Source organism: Mycteria americana, chromosome 9, assembly GCF_035582795.1.
Source record: "Mycteria americana isolate JAX WOST 10 ecotype Jacksonville Zoo and Gardens chromosome 9, USCA_MyAme_1.0, whole genome shotgun sequence".
Taxonomy (NCBI): Eukaryota; Metazoa; Chordata; class Aves; order Ciconiiformes; family Ciconiidae; genus Mycteria; species Mycteria americana.
This window is the reverse complement of record NC_134373.1, coordinates 2,787,626-2,814,466: the sequence shown is the minus strand read 5'-3', so window position 1 is coordinate 2,814,466 and position 26,841 is coordinate 2,787,626. Positions and strand designations below refer to the sequence as shown.

The 26,841-nt window shown below is 42.2% G+C and overlaps 1 protein-coding gene across 1 annotated transcript in view; it reads left to right on the top strand.

Annotated features, from left to right (window-relative positions):
- Positions 1–26,841, top strand: part of DRC11 (dynein regulatory complex subunit 11) — a 104,100-nt gene that overhangs the window by 49,850 nt on the left and 27,409 nt on the right. The window contains exons 8-13 of the mRNA XM_075511219.1: positions 4,337–4,459; positions 9,145–9,220; positions 15,460–15,566; positions 15,778–15,873; positions 22,740–22,801; positions 25,597–25,679. Of these exons, the coding sequence (XP_075367334.1) occupies positions 4,337–4,459; positions 9,145–9,220; positions 15,460–15,566; positions 15,778–15,873; positions 22,740–22,801; positions 25,597–25,679 (547 nt within the window). The remainder of the gene's footprint in view (positions 1–4,336; positions 4,460–9,144; positions 9,221–15,459; positions 15,567–15,777; positions 15,874–22,739; positions 22,802–25,596; positions 25,680–26,841) is intronic.

The following is a 26,841-nucleotide window of genomic DNA, read 5'->3' as shown; positions in this document are numbered from 1 at the left end:
AGGAGGATTCAAGAGGCTGTGTAGAGTTGTGCTTTCTATTATCCAGCATTTTGCAAATATGCTTTTATCTTGACATCAGATATACCAACTGTATTTTTCAGTAATAGAAGTAGATGCCTACACTTACGCTCGCCTTTATTTCCTCTGTTCCACCCTATTCTGGATGCTCCTTTTAGAAATTATCAGGCTGGATTTTCACAAGTGCTAAACACACAGTGCCATCAGCTGGAGCTGGGCACCTCAAAGCCTTAAAATATTCTGATTATTTCAAGTTAACCATGCAGGAGGATGGAAATGGTACTCGGTCTGTGTTAAGCCACACAACGGGCAGATGTATTCACCTCCAGACAACGATTCACTGCAATGAAGCCATTCAGCAGGTAGACTCCTAGTCCAGCGGCTCTCCTCTGCCTATGAACGTGATCTCTGTTGGCTGAAGTCAGTAGTCTAGGTTGTATGCCTAAAGCCAGGCGGTATCAACAACCCCTTTTCACCTCTGCCACCCACCTTCCCTAAAAAAACCCGCACCAAGCAAAGCTAACAGATGTTTCATAAGCACATTCAGTAGAGACTAACGTTTTGAAGTGTTTGCCAGAAAACGAACACAAGAGTGAGTTTAACCGGCAAGTTAAACTACATTTGGGTGACATCTGCCAGATGGAAAAAGACTAGAGCATATAATCAATCACGGACTGAAATGCACGACTATTAAAGCCAACTGTAAGATTTTGCAAGATCCCATAAAGCTATGAAATCCCACCCAACGTTTTGAATTCATTCCTGCAAGAAACAGATCACTGGGGTTGTTTTTAACAGCTTAAACTTGGCTTGCAGGTGCACACCCAAAAGTAAACAGCGCCCAGAAATGCCTTGCCAGGAGAAGACTGTATTATTAAAAGCTACACAAATGGATTTGCCTGTGAGAGGGAACAAATCCAGAACACTGGCCCTCACCTAGCTTGATGCGACAGAGTCCCAGGCCCACCATGATGAAAAGAACATCTCCTCCAACTGACAAAAAACAGTATTACCTTACAGAAATAATCAGCCCATAGAAGGAGTTGTAATTAAATGTCCTCAAACTAGGAGGGCAGGATGGGGAGAAGCACGTTCACAGCATACTGCATGTTACGTACAAGTGATGCAAGTGGACGGTCCGATGTTTGGCACGCTACTCTGGGACATGGGGCTGGCATCTCTTCCCATCTCTAACAGTCCTGTTTTCTTGAGAAATTTTTTTTTTGTCTTAGATTTCAAAATAGCTTCTTCCTGTAGAGTTAATACTCAAAGAGAGCACATTTTCTTTCCAGAAACACTAGGCTACGCGCGTATAAAGCATTTCTGCTCAAAATTGTTTTAGAGCCAGAATTACAAGGCTCTGAGGCTGTTTCTCGCCCTCCACAGCTGGAGATCCTGAAGTGCCAAACTCACTCTATCCCTGCGTTTCATTTATGCCCACAACACTAGTAAAGACAAGAAGTTCAAGTAAGATCTTCTTTTGAGGGATGAGGGAAGGGCTTGTTCTTGAAGAAGAACGTTTACCACAAGTATCAGCTTGCCTGAGCCAATACCAAGCTTTCTGTGGCTGAGGAACACAGACCACGAGTGAGTCCTACTGGCAGCTGGGGGTTTTCATATACTTGGCTCATAAACCAACATCAGGCATTTCCATTCACAGGCCACACTCTGGTTTAGTGCCCCTCTCTTTCCCAAAAAAGGGGATTTGCACTGCAAGAGTTTGGAAACACACTTAAACTGATGTACGAATAGAAAAGTCAATTTTACTTTTGTGGGATATCAGTTTAGAGGAAAATGTCTTTTCAGCCTTGGAAGACGACGTTACTGGAGAAGAGTCATCGCTAGCACGACAGGAGTCCTACAGCAAGACTAGAAAAAAAGGAGACTAAAATTCATCTGTTCTTACTGATGCACATTCTCTTCCCCAATATTAAGAGTTTTCTAAGTGCTTGCAGCATCATTTCAAAAAGAGGCAACTTAGCAAAGAAAAGGGCAGTCTAAAATAATTTAGGAAGACATCTGCTTTTATTTCCACTATGAAGTTTTCTTCAGGGGAAAAAATTGTATTATAATGTGGGTGAATTGCTTAGTATCTCAAACTAACCTTTGCTTGCCCTTCCCTTTCTTTACTCTTCTTTTGTCAGATTCTTCAGGCATCTTCTTGTAGCTGGAGGGGAAATTGTTCTGTACAGAAGAGTACAAACCATTCAAGGTTAGATACCCAGCCAGCTTCACCCCAGCTCCCAGTCCTCTGCAATTACGGAGCTGCTTAGCGCAGAGGTGAAAGCAGAGCTGGAGAAGCCGCACCGAAGGAGTATAGAGGAGAAGGTGCATCTGACACAGAAAAGGAAGAGTTATATTTGCTCTGTTGTTCTCTTTTGGGAAGCAGAGAGCCACTTCAGAACAGTCCGGCTCCGCACGCTGACAGCGTTGCCGGCTGCGTGGCTTTGGAGCATTTCACCAAAACTACTTGGCATCTCAGACTACATACGTGTTTGCCAAGGCATCCAGGAGAGAGACCGTACAGGTGTTACCTGGATGTACGCAGCCTCCGCCTGCAGTCCCTGTGCACGTTTCCAGGCTTGGCTTCTTGTGTTACTGTACATTTCACTCAGGGCTAACTGCAAGCACCATTTTTTTTTTTTCTCTGCTCCTTATATGAGCAGTTGGTGCTAAGTCTTGAACTACAGCTCATACTGCTGTTCTGAAAATAGTAAATTTTTTTTTTTTGCCACCTTACAAAACTGATGAAGGCAAGACAGATAAGGACAGTTCAACAACTCAGTCCCCTTATAGCAGGTTCATGAGAACAGAAACTCTATATAACCCCTTTCAGTATCGTTCATCTGTGTAAAAACATGGAAGTAAATCATTCCAATCAGAGTCTGGATATACTTAAAACATCACCAGTAGGACTCAAAAAACACTGCTTAGAATTAAAACCTTTTGTCAATCGCATGTGTGCTTACAGGTATCCTGCTGGATAAACCCACCCCCGAGATGCCGGAAACGGTTACGGTTACCCTTCGGTAGGCAGTCAGAGCAGAGGGTGCAGGTGGAGGTGGCAAGGTTGGATTTCTGGCAGGGTACTCGCGCTCCAGTAAAGGATAGACTTCGAGTAGCTCTGTTGGTTTTGGATACCACAGGCCTGCTGGGACACTAAAAACCTATTTTGAACTCTAGTCAATCTGTTAATCTATCCCAGGGAATGTAATGCTTCACTGCTTATCACCGCAAGATATGACTGAACCGTGCTTGGGGTTTAAATTACCATATTTAATTAAATGTAAGATACTGAAATGCTTGGGGAAATCCACTAATGAAATTTCACTGGCTGCAAAGTAGAGCCCTTTTCGTCATTCCCCTTCCGCTGTCCAATCTTCAATGCATTAAAAGGCATTCTTTAGAAAACAAATATTTTTACTGTTACAGGAAGCATCTTACAATTGAAAATGTTTTATTTTCTGCTCTTTCACGGTACTGCCAATATTAATGGTCCATTAATAAACTCCAATGGCCACAGATTTTCTGATTTACACTCATCAGTAGATGACCTTACAAAAGAACACAATGAAAGGCGCCTGGGAACAAGAGAACAGTAGAAGCAGCAAATTTCACCCTCCGCCTTTTTCAGATAATAAAGCATAAATGGCCAGGAACTAAAGTTATGGAAAATGATGTGGCTGTACCCAGTTATCAGCTGCTGCTAGCTTGCAGGGATAAAGATGCTGGGCTATCCATGTATATCTGTCAGAGTTTGTCACAATATCTCTATCCAATCTCTCTCACTCACTAGAACAATTTCAGTCTTTAGCCACATATTGAAATTAGACATGCCTCAGGGCAATCTCTCAAAATCCATCTCTGTAAAAATCAATCTGCCTTAGAAATGCTAAGACAAATTCGTAATCTGAGTCCAAGTCCAGAGGGAACTTTAAGTTGTATGTCATTAGGATATTGTGCTTCTGGGTGGTTTCAGGAATTGGTCTTACTCCATAAAAGCCCTCACGGTTTGGGACATAGAAATCGCCTCTTTCCCAATGATATATTGGGATAGTCAGCACCCGTGCTAAAGTTTGCAGGTGGGAGTGTCCTCAGCATAAATTAAAAGGACTTCTCTGTAATGGTCAGCCACTCTGGAATTCAGAGAGGGCTACCAAGCAACGTATATTGGGTATCGTGTTTCCCCAGTATTGGAAAGCTGAAAGCGAGGGAGGAAAAATACACACTGGTTCATAACTCTTACAGCACGTGTCTAACACACTTCGCACGTGAAAATATTTGACCAGCTCTTCACATTCCTTTCTGTCTCTTTCAGGTCGCTGCAGAACTGGCTGCCAAAGAGGAGATGGCTTTGCAGAAAAAAGCCCAAAAGGGGAAAAAAGAAAAAGAAGAGAAGGAAAAAACGAAAGGAAAAAAACCACAGAAAACTGGAAAGAAAGTAAGTCCTCCTGCAGTAAAAACAGTTAGTTTATGAAAACAGAGCCAAAGTCCAGCCTATTCAGCCCTGTGTGGGCAGAGGCTATTAATTTACATTAGGCTGGTCACCAAGGCTTCGGGCTTGGGTTCAGAAGACAGAGGAACTGGCTGAGGCCAACCCCTCTCAGCCTTTCAGTCACCTTGATGATTCCGAGGGGCTGAATTTTACCTCTGCTGTTTTAATAATGGCCATTTGCACGGCCATGACACAGCTCAGTGGGAAGAGCTGGTGCAGGTACAGTCTGCCAGAGACACAGATGACGGGAAAAATACACTTTATGGCTTTGACATTGTTGCCAAGGCAGTGTGCCTGCACTTTTCAAAGCACTGTTGCTTTTTTTTTTTTTTAATGCAGATAACAAAATGGTGCCTAGCTATCTAACCAAGCATTTCCACTTTTAGTGTTGGGTACAGAGAAGTTAGTTACTGCCACCCCAAGAACCTTGTAAGTCTCAGTCGGATCAAAGCTTGCATGCATTTCAAACTAATTTATAAGTACAGTTCCCTATAGGCCAGCTGCATCTTTTGGAAGCCTGTAAATAGCAGTCATGCATTTTCAGTCCACATTCTTAGGGTATGAACTCGTTTTTGCTTCAGGTCACAGTGGACACCGCTTAACGTATGATATACTCCCTGAAATCTTTGATTATACTAAGGTCTGGTTGCACAGAAGGTATGCTTCCAAATTATTTCAGGAGCCGCTTCAGTGAAGAAAACACCTGTGAAACAATGCAGTGACCAAAGGGCACCTTCGAAAGCGAGCTATGCAACGAAAGTTGTAGGCTTTTGCTGAAGCAGCAACTTTTGTTTCTCATTTACTTTGTCATATAAACAAAGTTGAAACAATATATATTTTTTTAATAAGGGTCATTAATCTCTCACCAAGTATGTGGAGGAGAAGGGTGAGTTTTCTGGGGCAAAGCTTACTCTTAACTGCAAGTTTTACACAAATTAATTTTAAAGTCCTAACCCTAGAACAACCATATAACAAGAAAAGATGCTTTTCTTGGACAACATCCATTAATCTAGCCAAAGCTCTCATAACAGCTAGCCAGGAACCTAAACTACATGAACTTAGGAAGCATCTGTCTATCTAGTTGGGAGGTAGATATCTAAGTGTTAACTTGTAATTTAGATGGTGTTTTCAACCAGCAAAGATGCTATTTGGGTCATCCAAAACAAAGTTTGGGGGTTTGGGGGTGTTTTTTTCCCCCTTCGTAAATGAAGGTGCACAGCAGGCTGAAGGAGCAGTATACATAAACGTGTTTTCCGGGCTCTTTAAGCCTGATGTTGCATTGCCAGCTAGGAAGGGTACTGGCTGCTCCTGTGCAAACAGGAAATTTTTTAAGTTCCAGTCACCCATGTCTTCAGGGTGACGCTATCCCAGGGTGCGCTGTCGCACCGTTAGCGAAGGCATAATGCTACAAGCAGCGGAACGCGATTCCTGGTACCACCTCACTGTATCTTAGTGGCAGAGCAAAGCCAGCCTCGGGGAGCAACAGAGGAGAAAGTGTAATGCCTGCAGGCCTAAGCCAAATAACACTGCTACCAACTTGTTTGCTGTCCGCAAGACTTCTGGTGACTTGTACTAGTGCCGAGTTCAGCTCTGTGGGACCGCTTCATGGTGTAACCCCTTAAATCAGCACACAGACTGCAGAACTCGATGGGAAAGACCAGATAAGAGTACAAGTACGAAGGCAATAGCTTAGGAAAGCTTTTGAAATTAGAGGCTTTAAAGACCATTGTCATTCACAGTTACAGAACCCCATAGCATCTCAGACAGACCAGTTCCTTTGGGGAGCATTCACGAGGGTGTCCTCTAATGGCTTTGCCCTTGTCCTCGCTCCTTCCCAACTCAGCCGGCCCAGAACAAGCCCCTGTGACGCCTCTGGTCTCGCCCAGGCGATGGAGAAGGCTGCTCCAGACACTTCAGCCTAAGTCAGAGCGAGACATTAACGTTCAGGCGTGCTGACAATGCCCAACCCAACCGAAACTTCTGAAACTGAATAGCAGCTCACTCATCTGCTTAAAAACCTGACTTCCGCAGGATAAATTTGATTCCTTGTTGGTTGTGCACATTTCACTAGATAAGAACCAACAATATCAAAAATTAATCTCAATCCCCTCACAGCCTCCACAAGGTTGTTTTGAAATGGGGTGAAATACCAATGCAGAGCTCTGGGGCTTTATAACTTGATGTCGTTCTCATCTCTTCAGCCATCACAAGTCCTGTCAAGTAAAATTCTGAGCCATTATATCAGGTTCTCTATGGTTCATTGAGAAAGAACAAAGGGAACATTCTCTCCAAGGTTATAATACTGACAGGGGGAAAAAATAGTATCTAAGACCAGTTGAGAAGTATTTGGAAAAGTTCTAACAGCAGGACTCTTATTAAAATAAGTATAGGCTATAAGTCATAGTGGTGCAGGCAGAAAAAAGCCTTGCTCCTAACTTCAGTTCTTAAAGAAAACAAGAGTTTGATCCCAGAAGGAAATTTAAATATTTCTGAAAAGCCTGATAGCAATCTTTAAAAAGGCGTATTTGATATCAAAGTAACTTTGTTTTCTTTTCTCTGTAAGGTGCTGATTTGATTTCCCACTGGGCACCTAAGGAAAAAAAAAAAAAACACCAACAACTTCAGCACCGTATGATCCCTCTTTTCAATAGCAGAACACATGTCAGACCAGTCTGGACTGCTTTGCCCAGTAATGTTCTGCAACCTGTCTGAACCTGAGCGAGGCTGTGCATCCCTAGATTTCATCCAGAAAAGTTTAACAATGAGACACGTTTTGTCCTTAGTGAAAGCCATTAGCAAAATCTCCATAGCAAAAGTGCACAATGGAGTCAATTCAAAATTTTCCCTGCTGTTGAATGAGAATCGCCTAGTGTGGGCTAGGCTTTGGAAAGCTTCAGAAGTATATTCAAACTGTTATTTCCATATCTCTGCTTAGATTGAAACGTATATTGTTGGTTCAATGTGCCTTAGCACGCTTAACACAGAACAAGCATGGAATCAATCAACTGAACATAGAAAAAATACATCAGCTGACTTCAAAGGAAAAGAAGTTCTTTATGTTACATTGACTCTTCTGCTGTTAATAGAAGCAAGAGGGAATACAGAACAGCATTCTGCAACTGCTCTTTAGACACACAGTGGTTTTGATTAAAATCAATGAAACTGACACAACAATATTATTTACGTCAGTGTATAAAATCATTGAAGCTAGTAATTGAAATGATTTATTGGCTTATCTGTAACAATAAGAGAAATGTTAATGTGTCGTTAACGTGTCCTAAGCTATTAAGAGGCTAAAAATGAATAGCCTGTTTTTAGGCTGTTCTGGGGTGGGTTTAGTTGGGGGGTTTTTGGGTTGGATTTTTTTTTTCTTCTTTTTTTTTTTTTTAATAGTTAGCAATTATCAGTATTTCCTCTCAGAACACCGTGATTTAATTGTTTTCTATAAAATGTCATGGGAGAATGTTAAAAGGAATGTATTCAGCCTACTGAAAAAGATCCAAGGATGAATCTCAAAATGCCACACCCTGCGAAAATTGAGAGTACATTAGAGTAACACTGGGAATTTGAGCTCTGGGTGTCAAATCCTCAAACTCTTGCTTATACTTTACCCAAATGGTTCTTGATCAAGATCAATGGTTCTTTACTCAAGAAACTCCTGAATCTCTTTCAAATGTATCTACAGAGCTTAGGGTAGAAGTGATAAATGTATTTAGGTTTTACATGTCCTTCTGGGCCCAGACTTTAATTACTGTAATAACACTTTAATTAAAAACAGATATTTAATAATTCACATGACCCGGCCACAACCGTATCTGCCGATAGCAGGTATGCAGTGGCACCTAATTACAGAGGCATATTTAGGGGGGTTGTTTCGTTTTAGTTATTCCAGGAGCTGCACTTCATATCTTACTGATAACCAGTGGGTTACAGACTGCACATTGGTTAGCAAAGCCTGATAAAACTTGTGTTGTCTTGCAGAAATCCACATTCACCTCCTCCCCAAACAGTGATCTGATTTCCCACTGAGAACTATTACCTTAGAACATTTTGAGGACTTGTAACTGATACAACATGAAGAAACTTTCATAGTGTTCTGACAAGTTTTTTTCTGCCAGAAATACTGGTTCAATGAAGTTAAACTATTTCAGGAACACGTCAATGTCATTTACTTTAGACAGGAAAACGTCAAAATGTTTTGATAAAGTTGAAACAAAATATTTTGTTTTGCAAGATACACCAAGATCACTATTTTTCTTTCTGATTACAGATTAAAATGAGGTCTCAACAGTTTTGAATTACCCACAAGTTGGGAATTCCTTTTCGGGGGGAGGGAGCAGCCCTACAATAAGAGTAACTGAAAAAATAGCAAGGTAATTTCATTTACATGCTGCACATCTCCTACCTATACTACATGTTCAAGCAAGCCTAAGTTTAATTCTTGTGACCTCAGTAGGTCAACTGATGAACAGACACCCCCCGCTCTTCACTCAAGGGGATAAAACTTCCTTATAGCCTGCTAGGAAGATTTTCATTGACAAGACAACAGCATCTTATTCCTCAAATTAAAACAAATCTTTCTATATATTAATATTGTGATTTTTCTTTTCACTCCACCCCCCCCAACCTAGGAAGAAGAGGAGGGCTGGAAAATGGCTCCCAGTAATTTCCTTTCAATAATGGAGGAAGGAAACAGTCAATACAAAGGTCAGTAGAAAAAGATAACAATTACAGCTGGAACGTTCTTCTAGTTCAGCTTAATCTGAATGTCATTCCTATAAGGTCAAACAGTGCAACTGCCCAAACTATGGAACATTATAGAAACGAGGACATGAGATTAAAAAGGTATTTAGGAAGGGAGTTTTTCAGTACCTGCGGTCTTCTTAGGAGTCTCTCAAAATCATCAAGATAATCATACAGGAAGGTTACATTTCTACATGAGCGAAAGCAGCCGAACTGGAACCAAAGCGCTTTGATGTACACACAGGGGCTTTCTTGGATTTTCTGAGGGCAACAAAAATGACATCTGAACAGCAAATAATTCAAAAGCACTATACTGTACGTCAGGCTTCAGCATCGATGTTTTCATGTTCCTGTAACTCTTTATCCTGTCTTCCTCTCATTCATGGAAAGTGTCCATGGATTCATTCACCTGCACATCTACAGCTCAAATTATTTCTTATTACATGTTTTAATAGGAGGATCATCTTTTCAACAAAGGCATGAGAAATGCTGCTGGACTATGAATATACTTGCTTCATTCAATGTGTGCAACTTAACTCAAACTAATAGCTAGGAGACTGGCTGGTTTTTTCACTTTGAGAAAGCATCCAAAAGTAGGGGTGTTTTATTTTTTCAAATTTAAAAAATGGTTTTCACAAAAGGACATCTTACTCTTTTCCGTCTCTCTTCTATCCTCTCCTCTACACTTGATGCCTTTGTCTAGCTCTTAAACACTTGTCTTCAGTGTGTGCCCCAGCTACACAAGTGAGGTGGCAATGACTTGCGCTGGGCCTGGAAGCGAGCACGGAAGTCACGCACTTGTCTGAAATGCAAAGGAGTGCCTGCCCCATAAACTATAAGTGAACAGCACGGTAGGACTCCAAAGGTCAGATGAGCCAAATTGAAGTCTTTCATTGCAAAAGTGTGCCTGATCAAAGCTTTTGGGTGTTATTTTTGCTGTATTTCATACAGATTCTATTCTCAAACAATTAGTAAAAATTTCTTTTCTGCTCCCCACTCTGCAGAGTTACTGGCTTGCTGAAATTCCTCGTATGAAAAAATCTCCATTATTCCCTCCTGTTGACAAATTATTGGCATCGAGTTTTCTGCCTGATTTGGGCTGGCCAGAGAGAAAGAAGTGTACAACTTAGTTGCTAAATATACATCAGTACAGTTTTGCCTGACCTCTGACTTCTAACAATTAGGATTTTCTTACACATTATAAATCATAAGGCAATTTTATGGCTAAAGAGGAGCTCGTCCCAGACTCTACTCTTGAATGCTACATCAGAACCCCCACACACAAAACTCCAGCGGGAGTTTTAGATAAGGATCGAATTCATCTATGCTTCTTTCCTTAACTGACCGAGAACATTACCTGTGCCTTTCTATGCACTCGGGACGAAATGGCACTTTGCAACCCAAAACCGGCAATAGCAAGACCAGCGTTTCCCATCCAACAAGGCAAGAGCAACCAAGGAGCAGTGTAGAGGCCCTACCTGTTGTGAAGTATCACAAAGAGGGCAGGAGGGTTTTGCATTGCTACGAGGCTTGGCGATATGCTCATCCAGCGCTCTGCTGACAAGTAGGTGATGTGGTAGCTATGCTTTCCGGTGCTCCCACAGTGCTTCTTGGATCCCCTGCTGAGGCTTTGCAGTCGAACAGGCTTCAATACAACGCTGAACTGCAAATTCACAAACTCCTTGTATTTGTGCAAATAACCCTCCTCCAGGTTGTAGAAAAACTTGTTTGGCTGTAACCTCAACCCAGGGGCTTTAAACAGTGCTTCCCAACGTGGCAGTGGATACCAGGGTTAGGAATAAAACCACCACAGAAGTCAATACATTAGTTTCACAGGAATAGAGATTCCCAGATTTCAAAACTCTCTCTCAAGTAATGACAGGTCAGGGGGGTTATGAGAGGATGTGGCACACGTTTGTCACCCAAACTGTATCTGAACACCGGTACTGCCATTCCTAACGAGATACCTGCTTTGAGCTCTGCAAGTATATAACATTTTGGGGTTACTCATGCTAACTTTTTGCATGAAGATGAGTGCTGAATTGGGCGTATTGTGTTCCTGTATACCTCACAAGGCCTCCCAAGGGCAACTCAGCAGCCTATTACCTGTCTGTGGAGCCTCTATTCCTATTCAGGCACCTGAATCGGGTGCCTAAAGCCAGTCGCAGTGTGAGTACCTCCATCTCCCCATTATGTACTGGCAGCACTTGCAGGTACGCTGCAATAATATGCTCAGGTAGGTCAGGCACGGGCAGCATCCTTTTGTGGTAGATAAAGACTCCAGCCTGGCATTCAGAGTTAAACACCGATGCTCATCTCCAGCCCATCCCGCCAGAGCCGACAGCTACTCCCCTAGCTCTAAAAGGCACGTAAGAATGAACCATTTTCTGCACAGAGCACAACCAGAAATCCTCAGAGCAGAAAGAGCTCTCTTGCAAGCTTCAAAGAATAGCTGCAGTTCTGTCTTATGCACAGTAAGAGTCTATAGCTGTGCAGTTAAGCTTCAGGTGTCCATAGTTTTTTTCTTTTCCTCCTAGTGAACCAAGTCTATTCAACACCATATTTATTTTTAGTAAACAGCTGTTAATTCCTCCATGCAGCCCAGTCCCCTGCCTCATTCACAAGCACTTAGTGCTTTTTATTGCAGGACACTATGACAATACTGCATGGTGGTTGTTCAGAATAATTCTACTTTTAGGTGGCCATAGATAAGGTTCCTTTTTTCAAGGCCTCCAGCATCAAATCTAAAACAACTTCTGGCCAGAACAGTGTAAGCAGTTTCTTGTATTTTTAATTTTAGCCTGCTTTTGTTTCAGTAGCAGAATTGTTTGGGAGAAGAAGAAAGAAAAAAAAAGTTTTGAGTTTGTTCTTTCTACAGTGGGAACTATTTTTATTCTTATGTAGAAAATAGCTCAGTTACTATCACAATTTGCACAGAAGTTCAAATTTATTAGTGCATAAATCTGGAAAACATCACTGAAGTACGGGGGTTTGATTAAGGAAGGTTTATATCAGATGCCTACAATAGAATCATTTAAAGACCCTTATGAGTGTGTCTAAAGTTTAGGTAAATGATAGCTGACCAAACAAACGTTTTTCTTTTGTCAACCCCCCCCCCCCTCAACACTTACAGTTAAGAAAGTCTTCCCATCCCCTGAAACTAGTTGCTTTGTTCTTAGGTTACTTAAATATTTTAAAAGATGTAGGTCAGTTTTCAGAGACCTAAGCATTTCAGTTACAGATTTTTTCCACCCCAATTTTGTCCCCCCTCTACCAAGCTAGAACTACTACCTAAACTTCACTGGAATTCACGAAGACTTTTATTCTTCTAGAACTGTATTTGGCTGTTTTGCTAGTTGCTAACTACCTTTGCCAAGCCCTATCTAAAACATTTATTTTATATACTGTTGTTGGAGGCAGCCAGCTTTTGCGTGACATCTACTTTTACACTGGAATTGCAAGAGTTTATGTGGAGCAAATGTAAGCAGTCTGAATCATTACCTCTGTCTTCCCGGGTTTGATTTTTGCAGTACCCTGTACTGTGAGGCAGCAACGTGCTATTTCCCCCATTACACAGATGGCCAGTTTTGATATTTGACTTGCTCGGTATTGCAGAGGATTTTTGAGTTCAACCCAAATACCCCATGGCCCAAACTTTAAGGTGTGGTGACACTGTGTATTTTTAACCAGGCATCAAAAGATTCCAATCCTTTTGCCAGGAGGTTGAAAGTAGTCATTTGAAGAAAAGCTTCAGATAAATATATTTCAGTTATTAGTCACAAGCTGTTCTCTGAAATTCAGGGATATTGGAATTACCTACTAGTCTGCAGAGTGAAAACTAATACTGCCGAGATGGTGATGTTAGCAGTCACGTTAGCGGACTGGGCTGTACGTATATAAAATCATCCAAAGATAAGCATGCACTATTTTAGAAGAGGTGATATAAATTGCACTGCATACACACACGCGCAAAAATAGCTCCCGTAGCTGGATGACCCTGTCTGTAACAAAATACCAGGCTCTTTTGACCAGCCAGTGAAAACACAACATCCTTAGCCTCCTGACCTTACTTTAAAAATAACTTTGAAACATTTTGTTGATCTATAAAAGAAAAACATAGCATCTAACACCTAGGAGTTACTGATCTCTTTTCTAAAATTAGGGACCTCTAACCTAGTGGCTAATATAGCACTTGGAGAACTCGTTGCCAGGTAATATCAGAGGCAGCTGCCTCAGCTGTGGGGACTGTCACTGGTTTGCCTGTAGTGGCTACTAACCACTAACTAATTTACAAAATGACAATAAACAATTATGAAAAAAACAGAATAAAAATCTATGGAACCGTCTATGAAAAATAAATATCTAAAACCTAGTACTCCTGTGAAAACATAGCACTTGCAACCTGTTGACCCAGTCAGGAAAGTGTTTTAAAATTCACATAACTCCCATGCAATATCCTCTTTCCCCAAGGCTGAAATTCCAGGCTGGCAACCCCGGAGGAGGTACATTTTAACCAGGGCAAATCAGCTTTCCCTCTTGAAATATTACGTGACATCTGTCATGCCATCTGATGACCCGCAAGTAATTTAAAGAAATTAGTGTCTACGCTTTTGAGTTTCTTTCCTCATTACCAAAATTCTACTGTTCTTCTCCATCTCTACTGTTTTCCGTTATGAAATTAAGACTACTCACCTGCAAAAACTGTTCCCTACGTGTAAAGCCACAAATACTCTGCACGTAATTGGACTCTGAAGATTCGTAGGGGATGGAAATAGCAGCCAGTATTATATTAACTGGACTAAACCTTGAATGATCTCCTATGGGTACTGTGAAAACCTTCCTGAATCTATAGTGCCTTAGAAGTGGCAGCGGGTACAGGAAAGAGTACCCTGGACAAAACAGATTTGTAGAGGAGCCTATGTCTTAAAGTGGAAAGCTGTCGTTTTAAATCACCTGGAAATTGAATTAGCACATACTGCTGGAGATTAGCTGTCATTTATAAAGATACTATCGGGGCTTAAAATGCAAGGAAATGAAAGATATTAATTGTCCTCCTTTAAATTAGCTCAAAAAAACATAGAAAGAAGAGAGGTGTTTCCATTTAAAAAAAAAAAAAAAAAGGTATATTTTGCTAATAGCGGAGAATTCAGATATGCACCGAGCTTGCCGGACTTCATTTAGTTTTCCTTCTAAAAAGCAAATTGCAGTTTGCCTCAACAAAAATAAAGAGCTGCACCTCAGGATCATTAGCTACTTGATCGTGAACAGGGGGTTTTTTGATCATCAGTGTGCACAAGCTTGCTTTCTTCCTGGAGTTTGGTCTCCTTATTACTTACCCTTTGCACAACACTAAAATAAAGGTGCTGTACCAGGTGGGCCTTGTCTCTTTTTGGAAAAGACTTCAGACTGCCTCTCAATCACTGCATCAAAGCTTAAAACTCCCCAGCCATAGTTAAACCTCTGTGCGGCCGTATGTCACTTGTGGGTCGGATGCAGGTTATCGCTCCGTCAGACTCGCTGTCCCCTCACGCTGCCGTTTCCATGTTCTCCGTGCAGGCTTGTATGCAGATTCCAGTGCTCCTGGCCCGTATTTCAGCCTCATGTGAATTACTACAAAGGCTAACCCGCAAGGTTGCGGCAGCTTTAACTTAGCGTTAGATAACTGAGCAGGAGAGAACAAGGAAAACTTCCTGGTTTAAATTAAACACCTTCCTTTGGGCCCCAAGCCTGCGTTATGCCAGCCAAGAGACACGTGTAGAGGGCACGCTTAGAGAGCCGTCTTTGTGACTTCTTCATGGTAAAGATTTAAGCACAATGCTGTTAAGCAGAGAGAAAAAGAATGCCAACGTCGGGCACGATACGGTTCGGCCGATACTATACTACCTGCTCTTGAAGATGAACAACGCTCCAGGCATTCAGCTTTACAACTAGAAAATGACAACCTCCATATCCCATTATCCTCCTGAAATCTGATACCAATTTACAGCCCAAGGCAAAAAAAAAAAAGTTAACCTCAAGATTTACAGATCCTAGCACAACAGGGCTCTGAACTTGGTAAGGGTCCCTAGAGTCTGTTACTTTCATACAGCTAATAATTTAATAAAAGCTGCCTACAACTACCTATTTTTTGCCTCCAGAAGCAGTTGGAGAAACCAATGGCTTCTGTAACTTCTTTCCCCTTTTTTCTTTCTTTTGGATAACAGCCGTTTGGCAGAACAGAGACGAGAGATGGGATTTTCTCCAGGATCATGACCTGGAGCTGATCAAAGAAGAGAAACGGGAAGAAGTGGAGGAAGAGATCAGAGTGCAGGTGTGCTTACAATAGTAAGAGGACAGTAATAATGTGCATTGCCTGTGTACATTTCTCGACAGCCGTAAGAACTGGCCCTGGCATAGACCTTGCCTCCTTCCACAGTCCCTACTATCTCTTCTTTGCTTTAACGCTTGTTTAGCTGAACACCTCTGAGGTGTGGTGGCAGAACAGAAGACTTAGAAAGATTCAGCTGTGTTTGTCTGGATAGGTTGATGAATTGATGCAACAGAAACTGGAGAATCTCAAACTGGCTGTGGATGGAGAGAAGAGTGACAAACAGAAAAAAGGAAGAAGAAGTGAAAAGGTAAGAGCAGCAAGTTAGGAGAATTCAGGGTAAATATCAGCTCTCTGCCCAGATACAGCAGTATTCAGCGCAAGCCCTAGTCTCACAGATACCAATATCAAAATGCCTACTCTAAAGATTTACTGAATCTTAAGTCAGAAGCATTTAAAAACCTATTCACCTGTGGCTTTTTTCAGGGCCTTTTCCTGTAGCTATTATTATTCTTTAACCTTTATAAATATTGCTTAGGACAAGTTGAACTATTCCAGAGGTAAATCTGATCTATCCTTGTAATGATTTTCAAGAGGGATACACACCCTCTCGAAATCCTCTAATCCAGTCAAACAGGAAAATCCAAACAGTCCCTCTCTTTAAGGTGAGGGGTTCAGATTAATACAGTCTTCCCAAGGAAGGCATGGATCTGGGTGCCAGTAAGTTTTCCAGATGCTGGCTGTTTTCCTTCTAAATAAGGACTGGTTAACGTGTTTCAAAACTGTACACCAAAAGAAAAAAAAAAAATCACTTTGAATGTCTTGGTGTAACCTTTCGGTTATCTGTAACAACACATAGATCACATACAGCCAGGTACACATTGTTTAACTACGTGTACATTGTTTAACTACTTACTGTTGAAGGGTTTGGGAACTCACAAGTAAGCCAAGTTTACTTAAGCACATAAAATAGGTTAAAGACGTACGTTATTTTAATGCGTGTTACCCACTGAAACACAGCACATGTCATGTTCACATCTAGTTTCACAGCATTACCATATGCAGAATTCCACAGCTCGCGGTTCCCTGAATTCCTTACCCAAGCATTTAAACTATAGATCATGTCAGTGCAAAATAACTCAAAGCTTACAGACCCTACCATTCAATCAGCATATCCACTTAAAATCCTCAGGGCAAATAGCCAACTCTAATCTCATGTTGTATTTCATTTCTCTAATCCCTTTAGCATGCAAATACTTGCAATACTTCTGAATTTACCTTTAAAAATGCTCTTTCACCTGACAAAGGTGCAGGGGCAATTTAATAATGCAAGACTGGAACGACTCTGAAAACTGATACCAACGGGATTGCTAAATCTGTTTCAAAAACAGGGAGGCTGAAGATATAAAGACAAAATATTGCAACAATCTTCCCAAAGTTGTCATGGGCAGATGCACTTAGATCAGCTGGTCAAAACTGCTTCAAAATGTCACACTGGAATTATAAAGCTTTACGTTAGGGTTGGGTTTGTGACTTCAATATAGTGTTGGAATGGGTTTGGGTGGGGGGAGGTTATTTAACTTTTGTTTTCTCAAGTTGTGCCAGTAGCCTGAGAGAACAAGGGAGGGGAGAAGAGGGGAAAAGAAGTACTAATTAAATAAAACTAAATATTTTCTCTGGGAAAAAAAAAAATCAGTTCTATTTTAGGAGTGGGGAGTGGAAGGAGGTATCCAGCTTTAGTCAAAACACATCTTCCCTGAGCAAAACTATTTGAAGTGTCCAATCAGCATTGGCAAAGCCTTTTTCTAATTAGTATTTGCATAAATATCTCAGTCCATAAACCCACACAGTGTGTGCATACCTGTGCACACAGACTTCAGATCTGCTTTATGAAAATCTGGCCTGTATTACCAGAATAATATGAGCTGGAAAGTTTTGGAAGCAGCTTATTAATTTGTTATTCAGCAAAAATCCTCTAGATTTTCAAGGTGTGTGTTACCACGTTCTGAGTCCCATACGTCTCCCCCCTCAACTATGTGATGTGAAATAACAGTGGGTTTGGATTCTCGTTGTAGCCATCAACATGTCTGGAGCACGGATGTAAAACATTTTTTTTTTCCTCCCAAGAGGGATATTCTGCAAATAAAAGCATTCTCAGGAGGATTCAACATTCTTCAGAGAACACAAATCTTTTCCTGCACTCTGTCAGTGGGGAATGGGCAGCAAGGGTAATTTCTTTAAGTAAACCCTTAAAAGTGGAGTTTTCTTTTGTCTAGGGGTGGTTACCCCAAATTCACGGTGCCCCATTTAGCCATCCCCGCTGTTGTAAGAAGAGGTTTCTTCTACTTTCTTTGCAGGAAGACACTACAGTAGAACTAGGGCTTTTTTTGTTGTCAGGGAACAGTCGCTACCCAGGGGCGTACAGGGTAGATATCCTCTGCCTTTCCAAGCACACCTTAGGATAAATAGCTTGCAACTGATAAAGATTCTGACAAGTCCATATTTAAAAAAAAAAAAAAAAAAAATCTGCCTGATCCAAAGGAAATAATTTGAGTTTGAAATTCTGTTTGGAAGTCCCTTTTGTGGGGAATTCAGCAAGGATATTTTGGAATTGGACTCTAAAGGGAAAGCATAAGGAAGCTGATTGCTCCCTCCCAGTTGGTGTTTCAGATGGCTCAGGTCTTAGATAAACAAAATTAACAGCTCCAGGCATATGTGTCGGCCACTCCTTTACTTCCGTGCACTGTACTTTCTAGGCTGAATTTTATCACCGGCTCCCAAACCTTCAAATACCACTTAATACTAAAAGCTGACTCTTACCCTATCAAGAATTGCTCTTACTGCCCCTGAGATAAAAAGCCCATTTGCCACCCTTGTAGAAGAATCATTTTGGGTGGAAGGACAAATTGCTTTTCTCATTACAAATGGGCCTCCAGATCATTAGGCTGGTTTGGAAATACCTAATTAGATCTCACCTAGTATGCAACAAGCCACACCGCTATCGTTTAAAGCGCAGATCTTATACGCCTGTATCGGTACTGGAAGCATCTCACCCCACAGACTGTCCCACCGTTCTTTGTCCTTGCAGTCCAGCATTGACAGCGTACAGAGCACAAGTATCCGTGTTAGGAGACACGCCGTGCTGGATTGCTCCAGGTAGCTCCTGATCCGATGACTGTCACAGGAGATGGGATGAGGACACAACAGAAACAAAGGGGGGTGGCTCAGCTCTGCTGCAAATAGCTTTTTTTCTTCACTACGCACAGTGGCAGCTTGTCACCTGCCCAGCCGTGTTTGAGCAAGCTGGTACTGTAAGCACCTCTGTAAAGGCAGGCTGAGGAAAGATTTGAAGGGAGATTGCCTCCTAGTGAGGGACATGTCATCGATGTCTAGGAAGGCTGGCAAAGAAATGTCAGAAGGTCCAAGTCCCCGCCCAGCCTAGCTAGAGGAGTCTGTTATAAAGCACCTGAAGTGAAAGAGAAAGGGCTAGCATTTTCCAAAGTAATTGATTTCTAAAGAGTTGGTAGCATCTTCGTGCCAGCGCAAACTTTTCTTAGTGAAATGTTGTTCTTCAGAGTCCACCCCTTTCTGCTGACAACCCAAGCTTCTGATTTGGGTGGCTCCGCACAACCCGCCAGCTTTAAAAGTGTTTCTTCTAGATGGACGCCATGTACCCAACCATGGTACCCAGAGGGCTGAGCACCCAAGGGTGTTTCTGTTGGGAATCTGCAAATACACCACTGCAGACCTGGCTTCGCACCCAAAGTAAGAGCCGACAGATCAGCTCTGCAGTTTACTGACCTGGAAGTTACATTTGAGTGCTTATCAGAGGGCTTTTTATCAAGCCTATTGTGCTGCTTTTCCTGCTCTGCTCCCCTAAGGATTTGCTTCCGATCCAACCGCAGGTAAAGCAACCCATTGTGAGTGAACACACCCACACATACACAAAAGGCACAGCCAGACTTCAGAAAAAAAACAGAAAGAGGAGACATGGGAACCTAAGTGTGTAAAAGTTGCTTCTGAAATAGGCCTTGCTAGCATCTCAGCCCAGCTTTAGATATCCCTTTTTGATGCAGCCGAGCAGAGGCAAAGAAAACCGCAAGAGGTTAACTTATAGCAATGGCTACGACAAGAATATTGACATCAGTCTAAAGACTTGATAAGAACAAAGCCTGAGTGATTAAGGCCAGAAGACAGGCTGGGTCAGCATTGAGGAAAGGCTAGGTGCGAGGACAATCCCCAGTGGGTTTTCTGTAGCTGATGGAGATTAACACCCAGAGCTCTCCGCCAGCTGGGGGGCTGTAACCTCTTTGGATGCTGGAGCTAAATCCAACAAGAACCACAAATCAGAGCCCCTCGTTTAGCAAGGGCTTAATAATCAGTGGAAACATCTTTGTCTAAGGACTTTTTCAGTACAAGTATCAGAAGCTGCTCTCTATATCTTGGCATTGCCAGAAAAGACTTCTCAATCCAGAGCAGATGCACGCGCGGTGCAAATCTGCACTTGTTCGGCCTCCCATCCAAGCATCGCACGTGATCTGAGGGATCCGCTCAAACACTGCGTAGACTGCTGCTTATACACTGTCATTTCCCTTAAACCACTGGAGTCCTTTCCTCTCGCGACTTCTCCGCATACTTGGTGGCGGTAGCTGCGGACAGCTGACGGCAGCAGGACTTGTATGATCACAGCCAAAGAGGGACACAGATCCTACAGTTCCAACGCGGAACAGTTCCCTCAACGTGACATTTTGGCTACCCTCTCCCTTCTGGTGCCAGAGACCGTCTGCTCTGGAATCTGGTCTGAAATCAGGTCTGTGTTTGCTTGTAGCAACCTCCGAGCTACTCAAAACATTTTCGTGAGCCCACACAGTAAGACGAGATACCACACTGAGCACAGAAGACAGTCTCCTGTCATCCGCCAACTAATAACTAATGCAGTTCACTACATGTGACTTATCAAAGCAGAAAATAACCGAGTAAATGGATGGCTACACAGAAGCTAGACTGACATTTCAGAGATAAAAACAAGGAGATTTCCATTATAAATGATGAGCATGTTCACATTCATTAAACATTATCATTTTCTAAATAAAAGCGGTTCCCAATAAGACATTTTGGAGGAAAGCCATTGTCTACAGTTCATATTTCCCCTTATCGCATCTCAGTGTTTGCCAAATTTCCCATAAACGCTGATGTTAATTAGGAAAACACATTTTTCCCCTGCATAGTTCATTTTTGTTTTGCTCTTGAGTTACTTTATTGGTGAAGCTGCCTTGAGGACAATACCAGTTGGCCAATAAATTCAACATATGCTTAGTGTCTTTACATAGGTAGAAACGAGCTTTTCTTCCCAGTCAGACTCCATGACATGTAATTTCTAGCTTGTGGGAAGAAAGGTTAAAGAGACAAAGCTGGAGGAACACCAGAAATAAACCGCTGACAGTCTCAATATTTCCTCAGTTGTTAAAACAGCATGGCATATGCTTTGTTCTTCCTATGCCTTTTCTTTAAAGCAAAACCCCACTGGCACATTCTAATGAGTATTTGCTGCCAAGCTTATTTATGTAAAGAAACCCGAGGTGTAGTTCTGCAGATACAGAGTTGTTTGCATTGTTCTAATCCAAAATTTAAAAACCATCGCCTTTTCCTAGTTAGCTTATCCATATAGTTCTGGGTATAATTTACGTTTTCATCTAGATTGTCTTTGTGGCGTTGTAAACAGTCACAGGTGATTGAACCATAGGTTATTTACATTGTGACTGTCCTTGAGACTTACAATTGATATATTTCTGAACATTGCCGATCCATTCTAGAAAAAAAAAAAAAAAAAACAGCATTTCCCAGGTAATTGGACAGGATTTTTTTAACTCAACAACATAGTCTCTAGAGCTCTGCAGAAGTATTCACTATGAAAAAAAAAAAAAAAAATAAAGTAAGCCACTGTATTCCCAGGAAAGTGAACATAAACTTTTGGAAAGAATAAGCTGTCTCGATCAACTAAGCATTTAAGCACATGCTTAAATTTAAGCCCTTGAAGAAATCCTGTGGTGCACAAATGTCACTGTGTAAACAGTTCCACTGAAGTAATTCTAAAGTGCTTTGCAGACCTTAAGCATGGACACCACTGGTGGGCACTAACATGGATTAATGATGCCCTCCTCACTACTAATTATCCCCAACCATATTTATGGCTTGTGAGCTGTCATTAATGGAGGGGCCTGACATTACTGATTCACATCTTATTTATACTTTCCATGGGTTTTTTGCAGTATGTAAAGAAACTAGTCACACAAGTCAAGAACTTCCCATAGTGGAAGCGTGGTGAAAATATCAAGAGAAGAGCAGGTCATGTTTTTCTGACCTCTTCAAGCTTCTTCCCTGAGCCATTGGGAAGGAGAAGGCAGAAGGATGTCTAATGGTTAGGAAGCTAGCCAGATACTCAGGAGGGTTGGTGTCAGGTCCTGGTCCAGCTGTAAGCACCCTGCATGACCCTCAGGGAAGCTGCTTATATATTTTACCCCAACATAAAAAAAAAAAAGCACCGACAGTCTCTGGAGCAGCTACTTGGACCCCACACCCTTTTCCTTCCTTCTTCCCTCTTGGGAAAGGGCCATACCCACTCAACCAGAGTCGTGCTCCAAAAAGGAAAAAGAGTTTTCTCTTGGGGCGAGTGACCCTGAGATTCTTTTGTACGCAGCCTCTACTGGAAGGAACGGGACTGATTGCTCTGAAGTACGGTGCTCTGGGCGCTCGTCAGGGAGGGGGCAGATGCAGGTGAGGTATACAGGCTCTCGAGCAGCTATATTTCAGAAGGAAGCATCGGCCACCAGGTTACTGCACGCAGAGTCCAGTTCAGGAGCCCCCGCCACGGGATCTGCGTGGGGTTCATGGGCTGGACGCAGCTCCTCAGCCCAGGGTGCTTCGCCCCTCCTGTGCCTTGCTGGGCCACTTATAAATGGGAACATCTCCGGTGCTTTTATAAACGGGGACGTGACTTCCTTCCCTCCGGGCATTCAAGGATATAATTTTTCCTTTTGGGTTCCTTCAGTAACAAGGGCCACATTCAAACGCCAAAACATTTGCTGTTCCGGCCCCTCACTTTGCTTCAGTACATTCAAATATATCTATAGCTCTGTATTAACGTCACTAATTCCAGCCTGTTTTTGTGGTCCTCAGAAAAAAAAGATGACCATGAGGAAGAAGATACCTGAAATGGAGGAAGATCTAACTCCTGACAGGTAAAGAGAGGACCTGTTTACCTGAGATTCAGACAAAGAGAGACTGCATCCTCTTTGCATTAGATATGCTGTCAACCCTTGTAGTTTTTAATTACACGAGGAGCATCTCGACATTGCTATGCTTACCAGCATCAGAAGCCTTACAATAAATAAAACCTTTTTATTAACGGCTATAAACATCCATAAAAAGCTTAGATGACCAAAAAAAAAAAAATCTTTCATAAACTAGAAGCACATACACTGTAGCTAAAACCTTTTTTGCATTCCCAGCGAATGCTACAACCTTCCCCCTGCCCCTCCCTGACTAATGGCTTCGCAGCACCACAAATAACAGGGCAACAAAACACTGCTTTAATGCTACACAGCCCAGACCTTGTTTTTCCCCATCTTCACCAACGCATACAAATTAAGATCCCCATCCTGCAACACCACACCACTAGAGCCAGTTCTCCGTTAGCTTCAGTCAGGTTGATTCCAGCATGCAAAGCTCAGCACATGTAACATGTGGGCAGGATATTGGCCCCGTTTGCCTCTCCCCCATCCTCGCTGCAGGTGCAGAAGCACCTGGCAGCTTTGTTGACTCTCAGGTTTTCCATCCCAGCTGAAGCCTGATAAGGGAGGCTGCAGACAGGCCCCTGTACTCTATAAATCACCCTTCACATCTTAGGTAAAATGTACATGTCATATAAATCAGTCTTATTTATCAATAAGAGTTCTGGCAGACCTGGCAATTTGTGTATCCTTGCTGCTCTTTTCAGCACCCTTATTTTATTTGGAGGATTTGAGAGGATTTCTTCTTTCAACATTACATTTTCAGCGAGCTCGTGATGAATTCACTGATAATCCGGCCATTTTTCACCTGTGCGCATAATACAGACACCTGCACAGAGATATCGCTGCTGGGACCTGCTGACTCAGCAGCAGGGCAGGAGCAAACCCAGCTCCTAAGAGAGCAGCATGAAGGCAAGCACACTCAGTCACTGCAGGAGGAAGCACATGGGATTCACCCCGCAAATCCATTTGTACAAGACATGCCCAAGCAAGACCTGGACTAGATCATTTGGGTGCCAGCACTACACAATCAGTCAATGATCTCTTTACCTGCTTAAAAATAAAAAACCTCTCCAAGCAAATATTTAAAATAAAAGCGTCGTGGATTATAACGGAGCACGGCCCCTGTTACAAGAACAGTGCCAAAGTCCAATAAGTATGCATGTATTCTGTGCTTTTAAAATTACCCTTGCACGTACCTGCTTCTGATAAACAAACTTAATACAACATACAGCCATTTAAGAACACAAGCTTTTTAGTAGCTGGCTTTTAATCAGAGTTTATGTGGCGTTTTGGCTCCAATGCTTTGCTCTTCCCTGCTGAGCAGGGAAGGAGGAAGGGTTTCAGAAATAACCGAGAAAAGCTCAGGTTCATCTCATTTTTGACATGGTGGAGGGGGGCAGAGGGGGCTTTAGTCAACAGAATGATCGCATCACACTTACTTGGAGGAGACTCAGGGCATGCATCATTAAGCTTGCACAGTAAAAATAATAAGACAGGAAAAGTAGAAGTCATGCTCCCAACAGAACTGTCAGGTTAGTCCCATTCTACCTTCTACTTGTTTTATGATGCATACTCCAACATAAAAATCACTGAGACTGAAAGCAAGAGCCGGAGTGGCAAAATGGACGTTGTTGAAGGTGCGTTCAATTTTGTATTTCCTTATTCCAACTCCTATATTAATTGTGCCACTGACACTGCATAAACATAAAACTTCCCAGCTGAAATGGAAAAGGGCTGCAGACCTCAAATTATATATATATATGGTTTTATTAAGGCAGCTGAGAGTTACTATTAAATATTTTTATTGTAGCAATACCAGAATGTCCCAATTAAAGATAGGCGACAAAGACAAAAAAGCTCAGATATTGAAGGGAAAGGATGTGAAAAGAGCACAAACAGTGGAAGACCTAGAAGGGTTCAAATCAATATTGTTTACACACTAACAGTGTGAGAAGAATTTCCAACAGGCTTATTTGTTTTCTGTAATTCTTGAAGCAGCTTCAATCTGTAGAACCCAGTGCCAAAAATGTCATTGAAATTAATCTTTAGGTAAAACTCTGAAAGGGGGACAAAGGAGAACATCCACACCACTCAAAAACTGGATACAGATGTAAGCGTATTAAATCCTCAGTTGCTGGGAGCTATTTCCAGCCACTGATGGAGACAGGAAGAAACCATTCCACGGGAGAAGTTATGCCATAGTTTCCACCGTATGTTTTTCCCCCAGTCCTCCTTTGGCCAGCATCACCCTAACACTGCAGTAGATGGACCACTGGTTGCTCCCATGGAGTCATTCCCAGTACGTTCCTGACGAGATGAGGCTGTCTATTGCAAACAGAATAAATTCCAGGAAGAATTAATGAATTACTACTAATTGCAGAGCTAAGTGAATAGGTATAGTGGCGTTAGGATTGCTATTATTATGTAATTTAAAAATAATTTCCCAGTAATTGATATTAATGAATGAGTCTATTACACAAGTCATAACTGATCTTGCATCACCTGGAAATGGGTAATGGAATTGGTGTGAGGTAGTAAAAGAGATTCCTTGCCATAACCCAGGAAACTGTACTTATTGATTTCATACTGATGGAGCTAATCACCTTTACTTCTGAGCTACAAAGCACATTTATAAAGCTGAGGAAGCATAAATAACTCTGAAGCTAGTTCAGTTATTGAACTTTGACTGAGCTTTTACTTACAGTTCCCTAGAATTTCTGAGTGATGTCTCTTGTCCATAGGACCATCGATTCTCTGTACAGAGAACTAGTGGAAGAAGGATTACTAATAAAAGCCAAGACTGTGAATCTCTCCGATTATGTTGGTAAAGTACACATTTTCCAGCTAATACGGTTTTTAGTCTAACCAAACCTCCAGCCATTCAATGTTCACTGACCCCTATTTCCAGTCAAGAATGACTTCAAGAGTAATGACACTTTCAGGACTTTCCAACTTTAATATCTAAAGCCAGGTATGCAAATCAAGTCTGTTTCTGCAGGGTGCTTAGGACCTTTCACTTCTGCTGCTGAAACCAGGACCTATTTTGTAGAGCTGGTGCTTAGCTCCAAGCACTAACACCTGGAAGCCTTGAATGTTTTTGGGTGTCACAAGCCACTCTGAGGTGGAACCAGGACGTCCTTTAAGGAGCACTGGCCAGGCATTGGCAAGACAGCGCAAGTCTATCAGACTAGGAATCATCATCCATCCAGAATATTTCCCGGAGAACAGCAAAAAAATCATACCTTCCCCATTTGTTCATTCAGCTCGCCCCCTTACCTCCCCCTCCCTGACTGCCCCTGAACTTTGAGCAGTGCTTTGAGGCGTATCTGGCCCTCGATTTGAGTAAGATGTGTCTCTGCCTAGTTCTGCATTTCATAGCCCTCTTGCCCAGTTTTCATTACCTGCAGGTGCAGTCAGACACGCTTGCCCATGCTCTACACAGAGCAAAAAAAAAAAAACCCCGCTTGCAGGCTGCGCAGGGGTCTGACACCATCTCCAAAAGCGTTTGGTGACGTACGTGAAGCCGCAGCAACCTTCACAGCAAAAAACCCAAAATTCGGTTGTTTCAAAAGCCACCGTTATTTGAATTTGCAGACATCCAGAAGCCACAATGCCGCTGGCTGGTAGTATAGTATGTATCTGAGCCAGAAAAGCTGGATTCTCATACGTCACCTCTAAATGCCATGTTTATATAAACTCTTAGAAGAGCCAATTCCTGCCTTCAGAGTCTTTGCCCACTCTGTCGAAGGCTGAATTAACAAGTAATCCATCCATTTTATGCTCATTAAAGATGGCAAAGTAATGGAAGATTTTCATTACTCCTTCCTTCACCCAACCAGTACCGTCAAGGTCGCTTTTCTCCCACAAACATTCCCTACCGCAGATGTTTTGAAAGCACATCTTAGCCAGTGGATAATAATTAACAGCTGGTAACATCCAACTTGGAAGCGGGCTGAGATTGCTTTGGGCCATCTTCCCTTGACCCT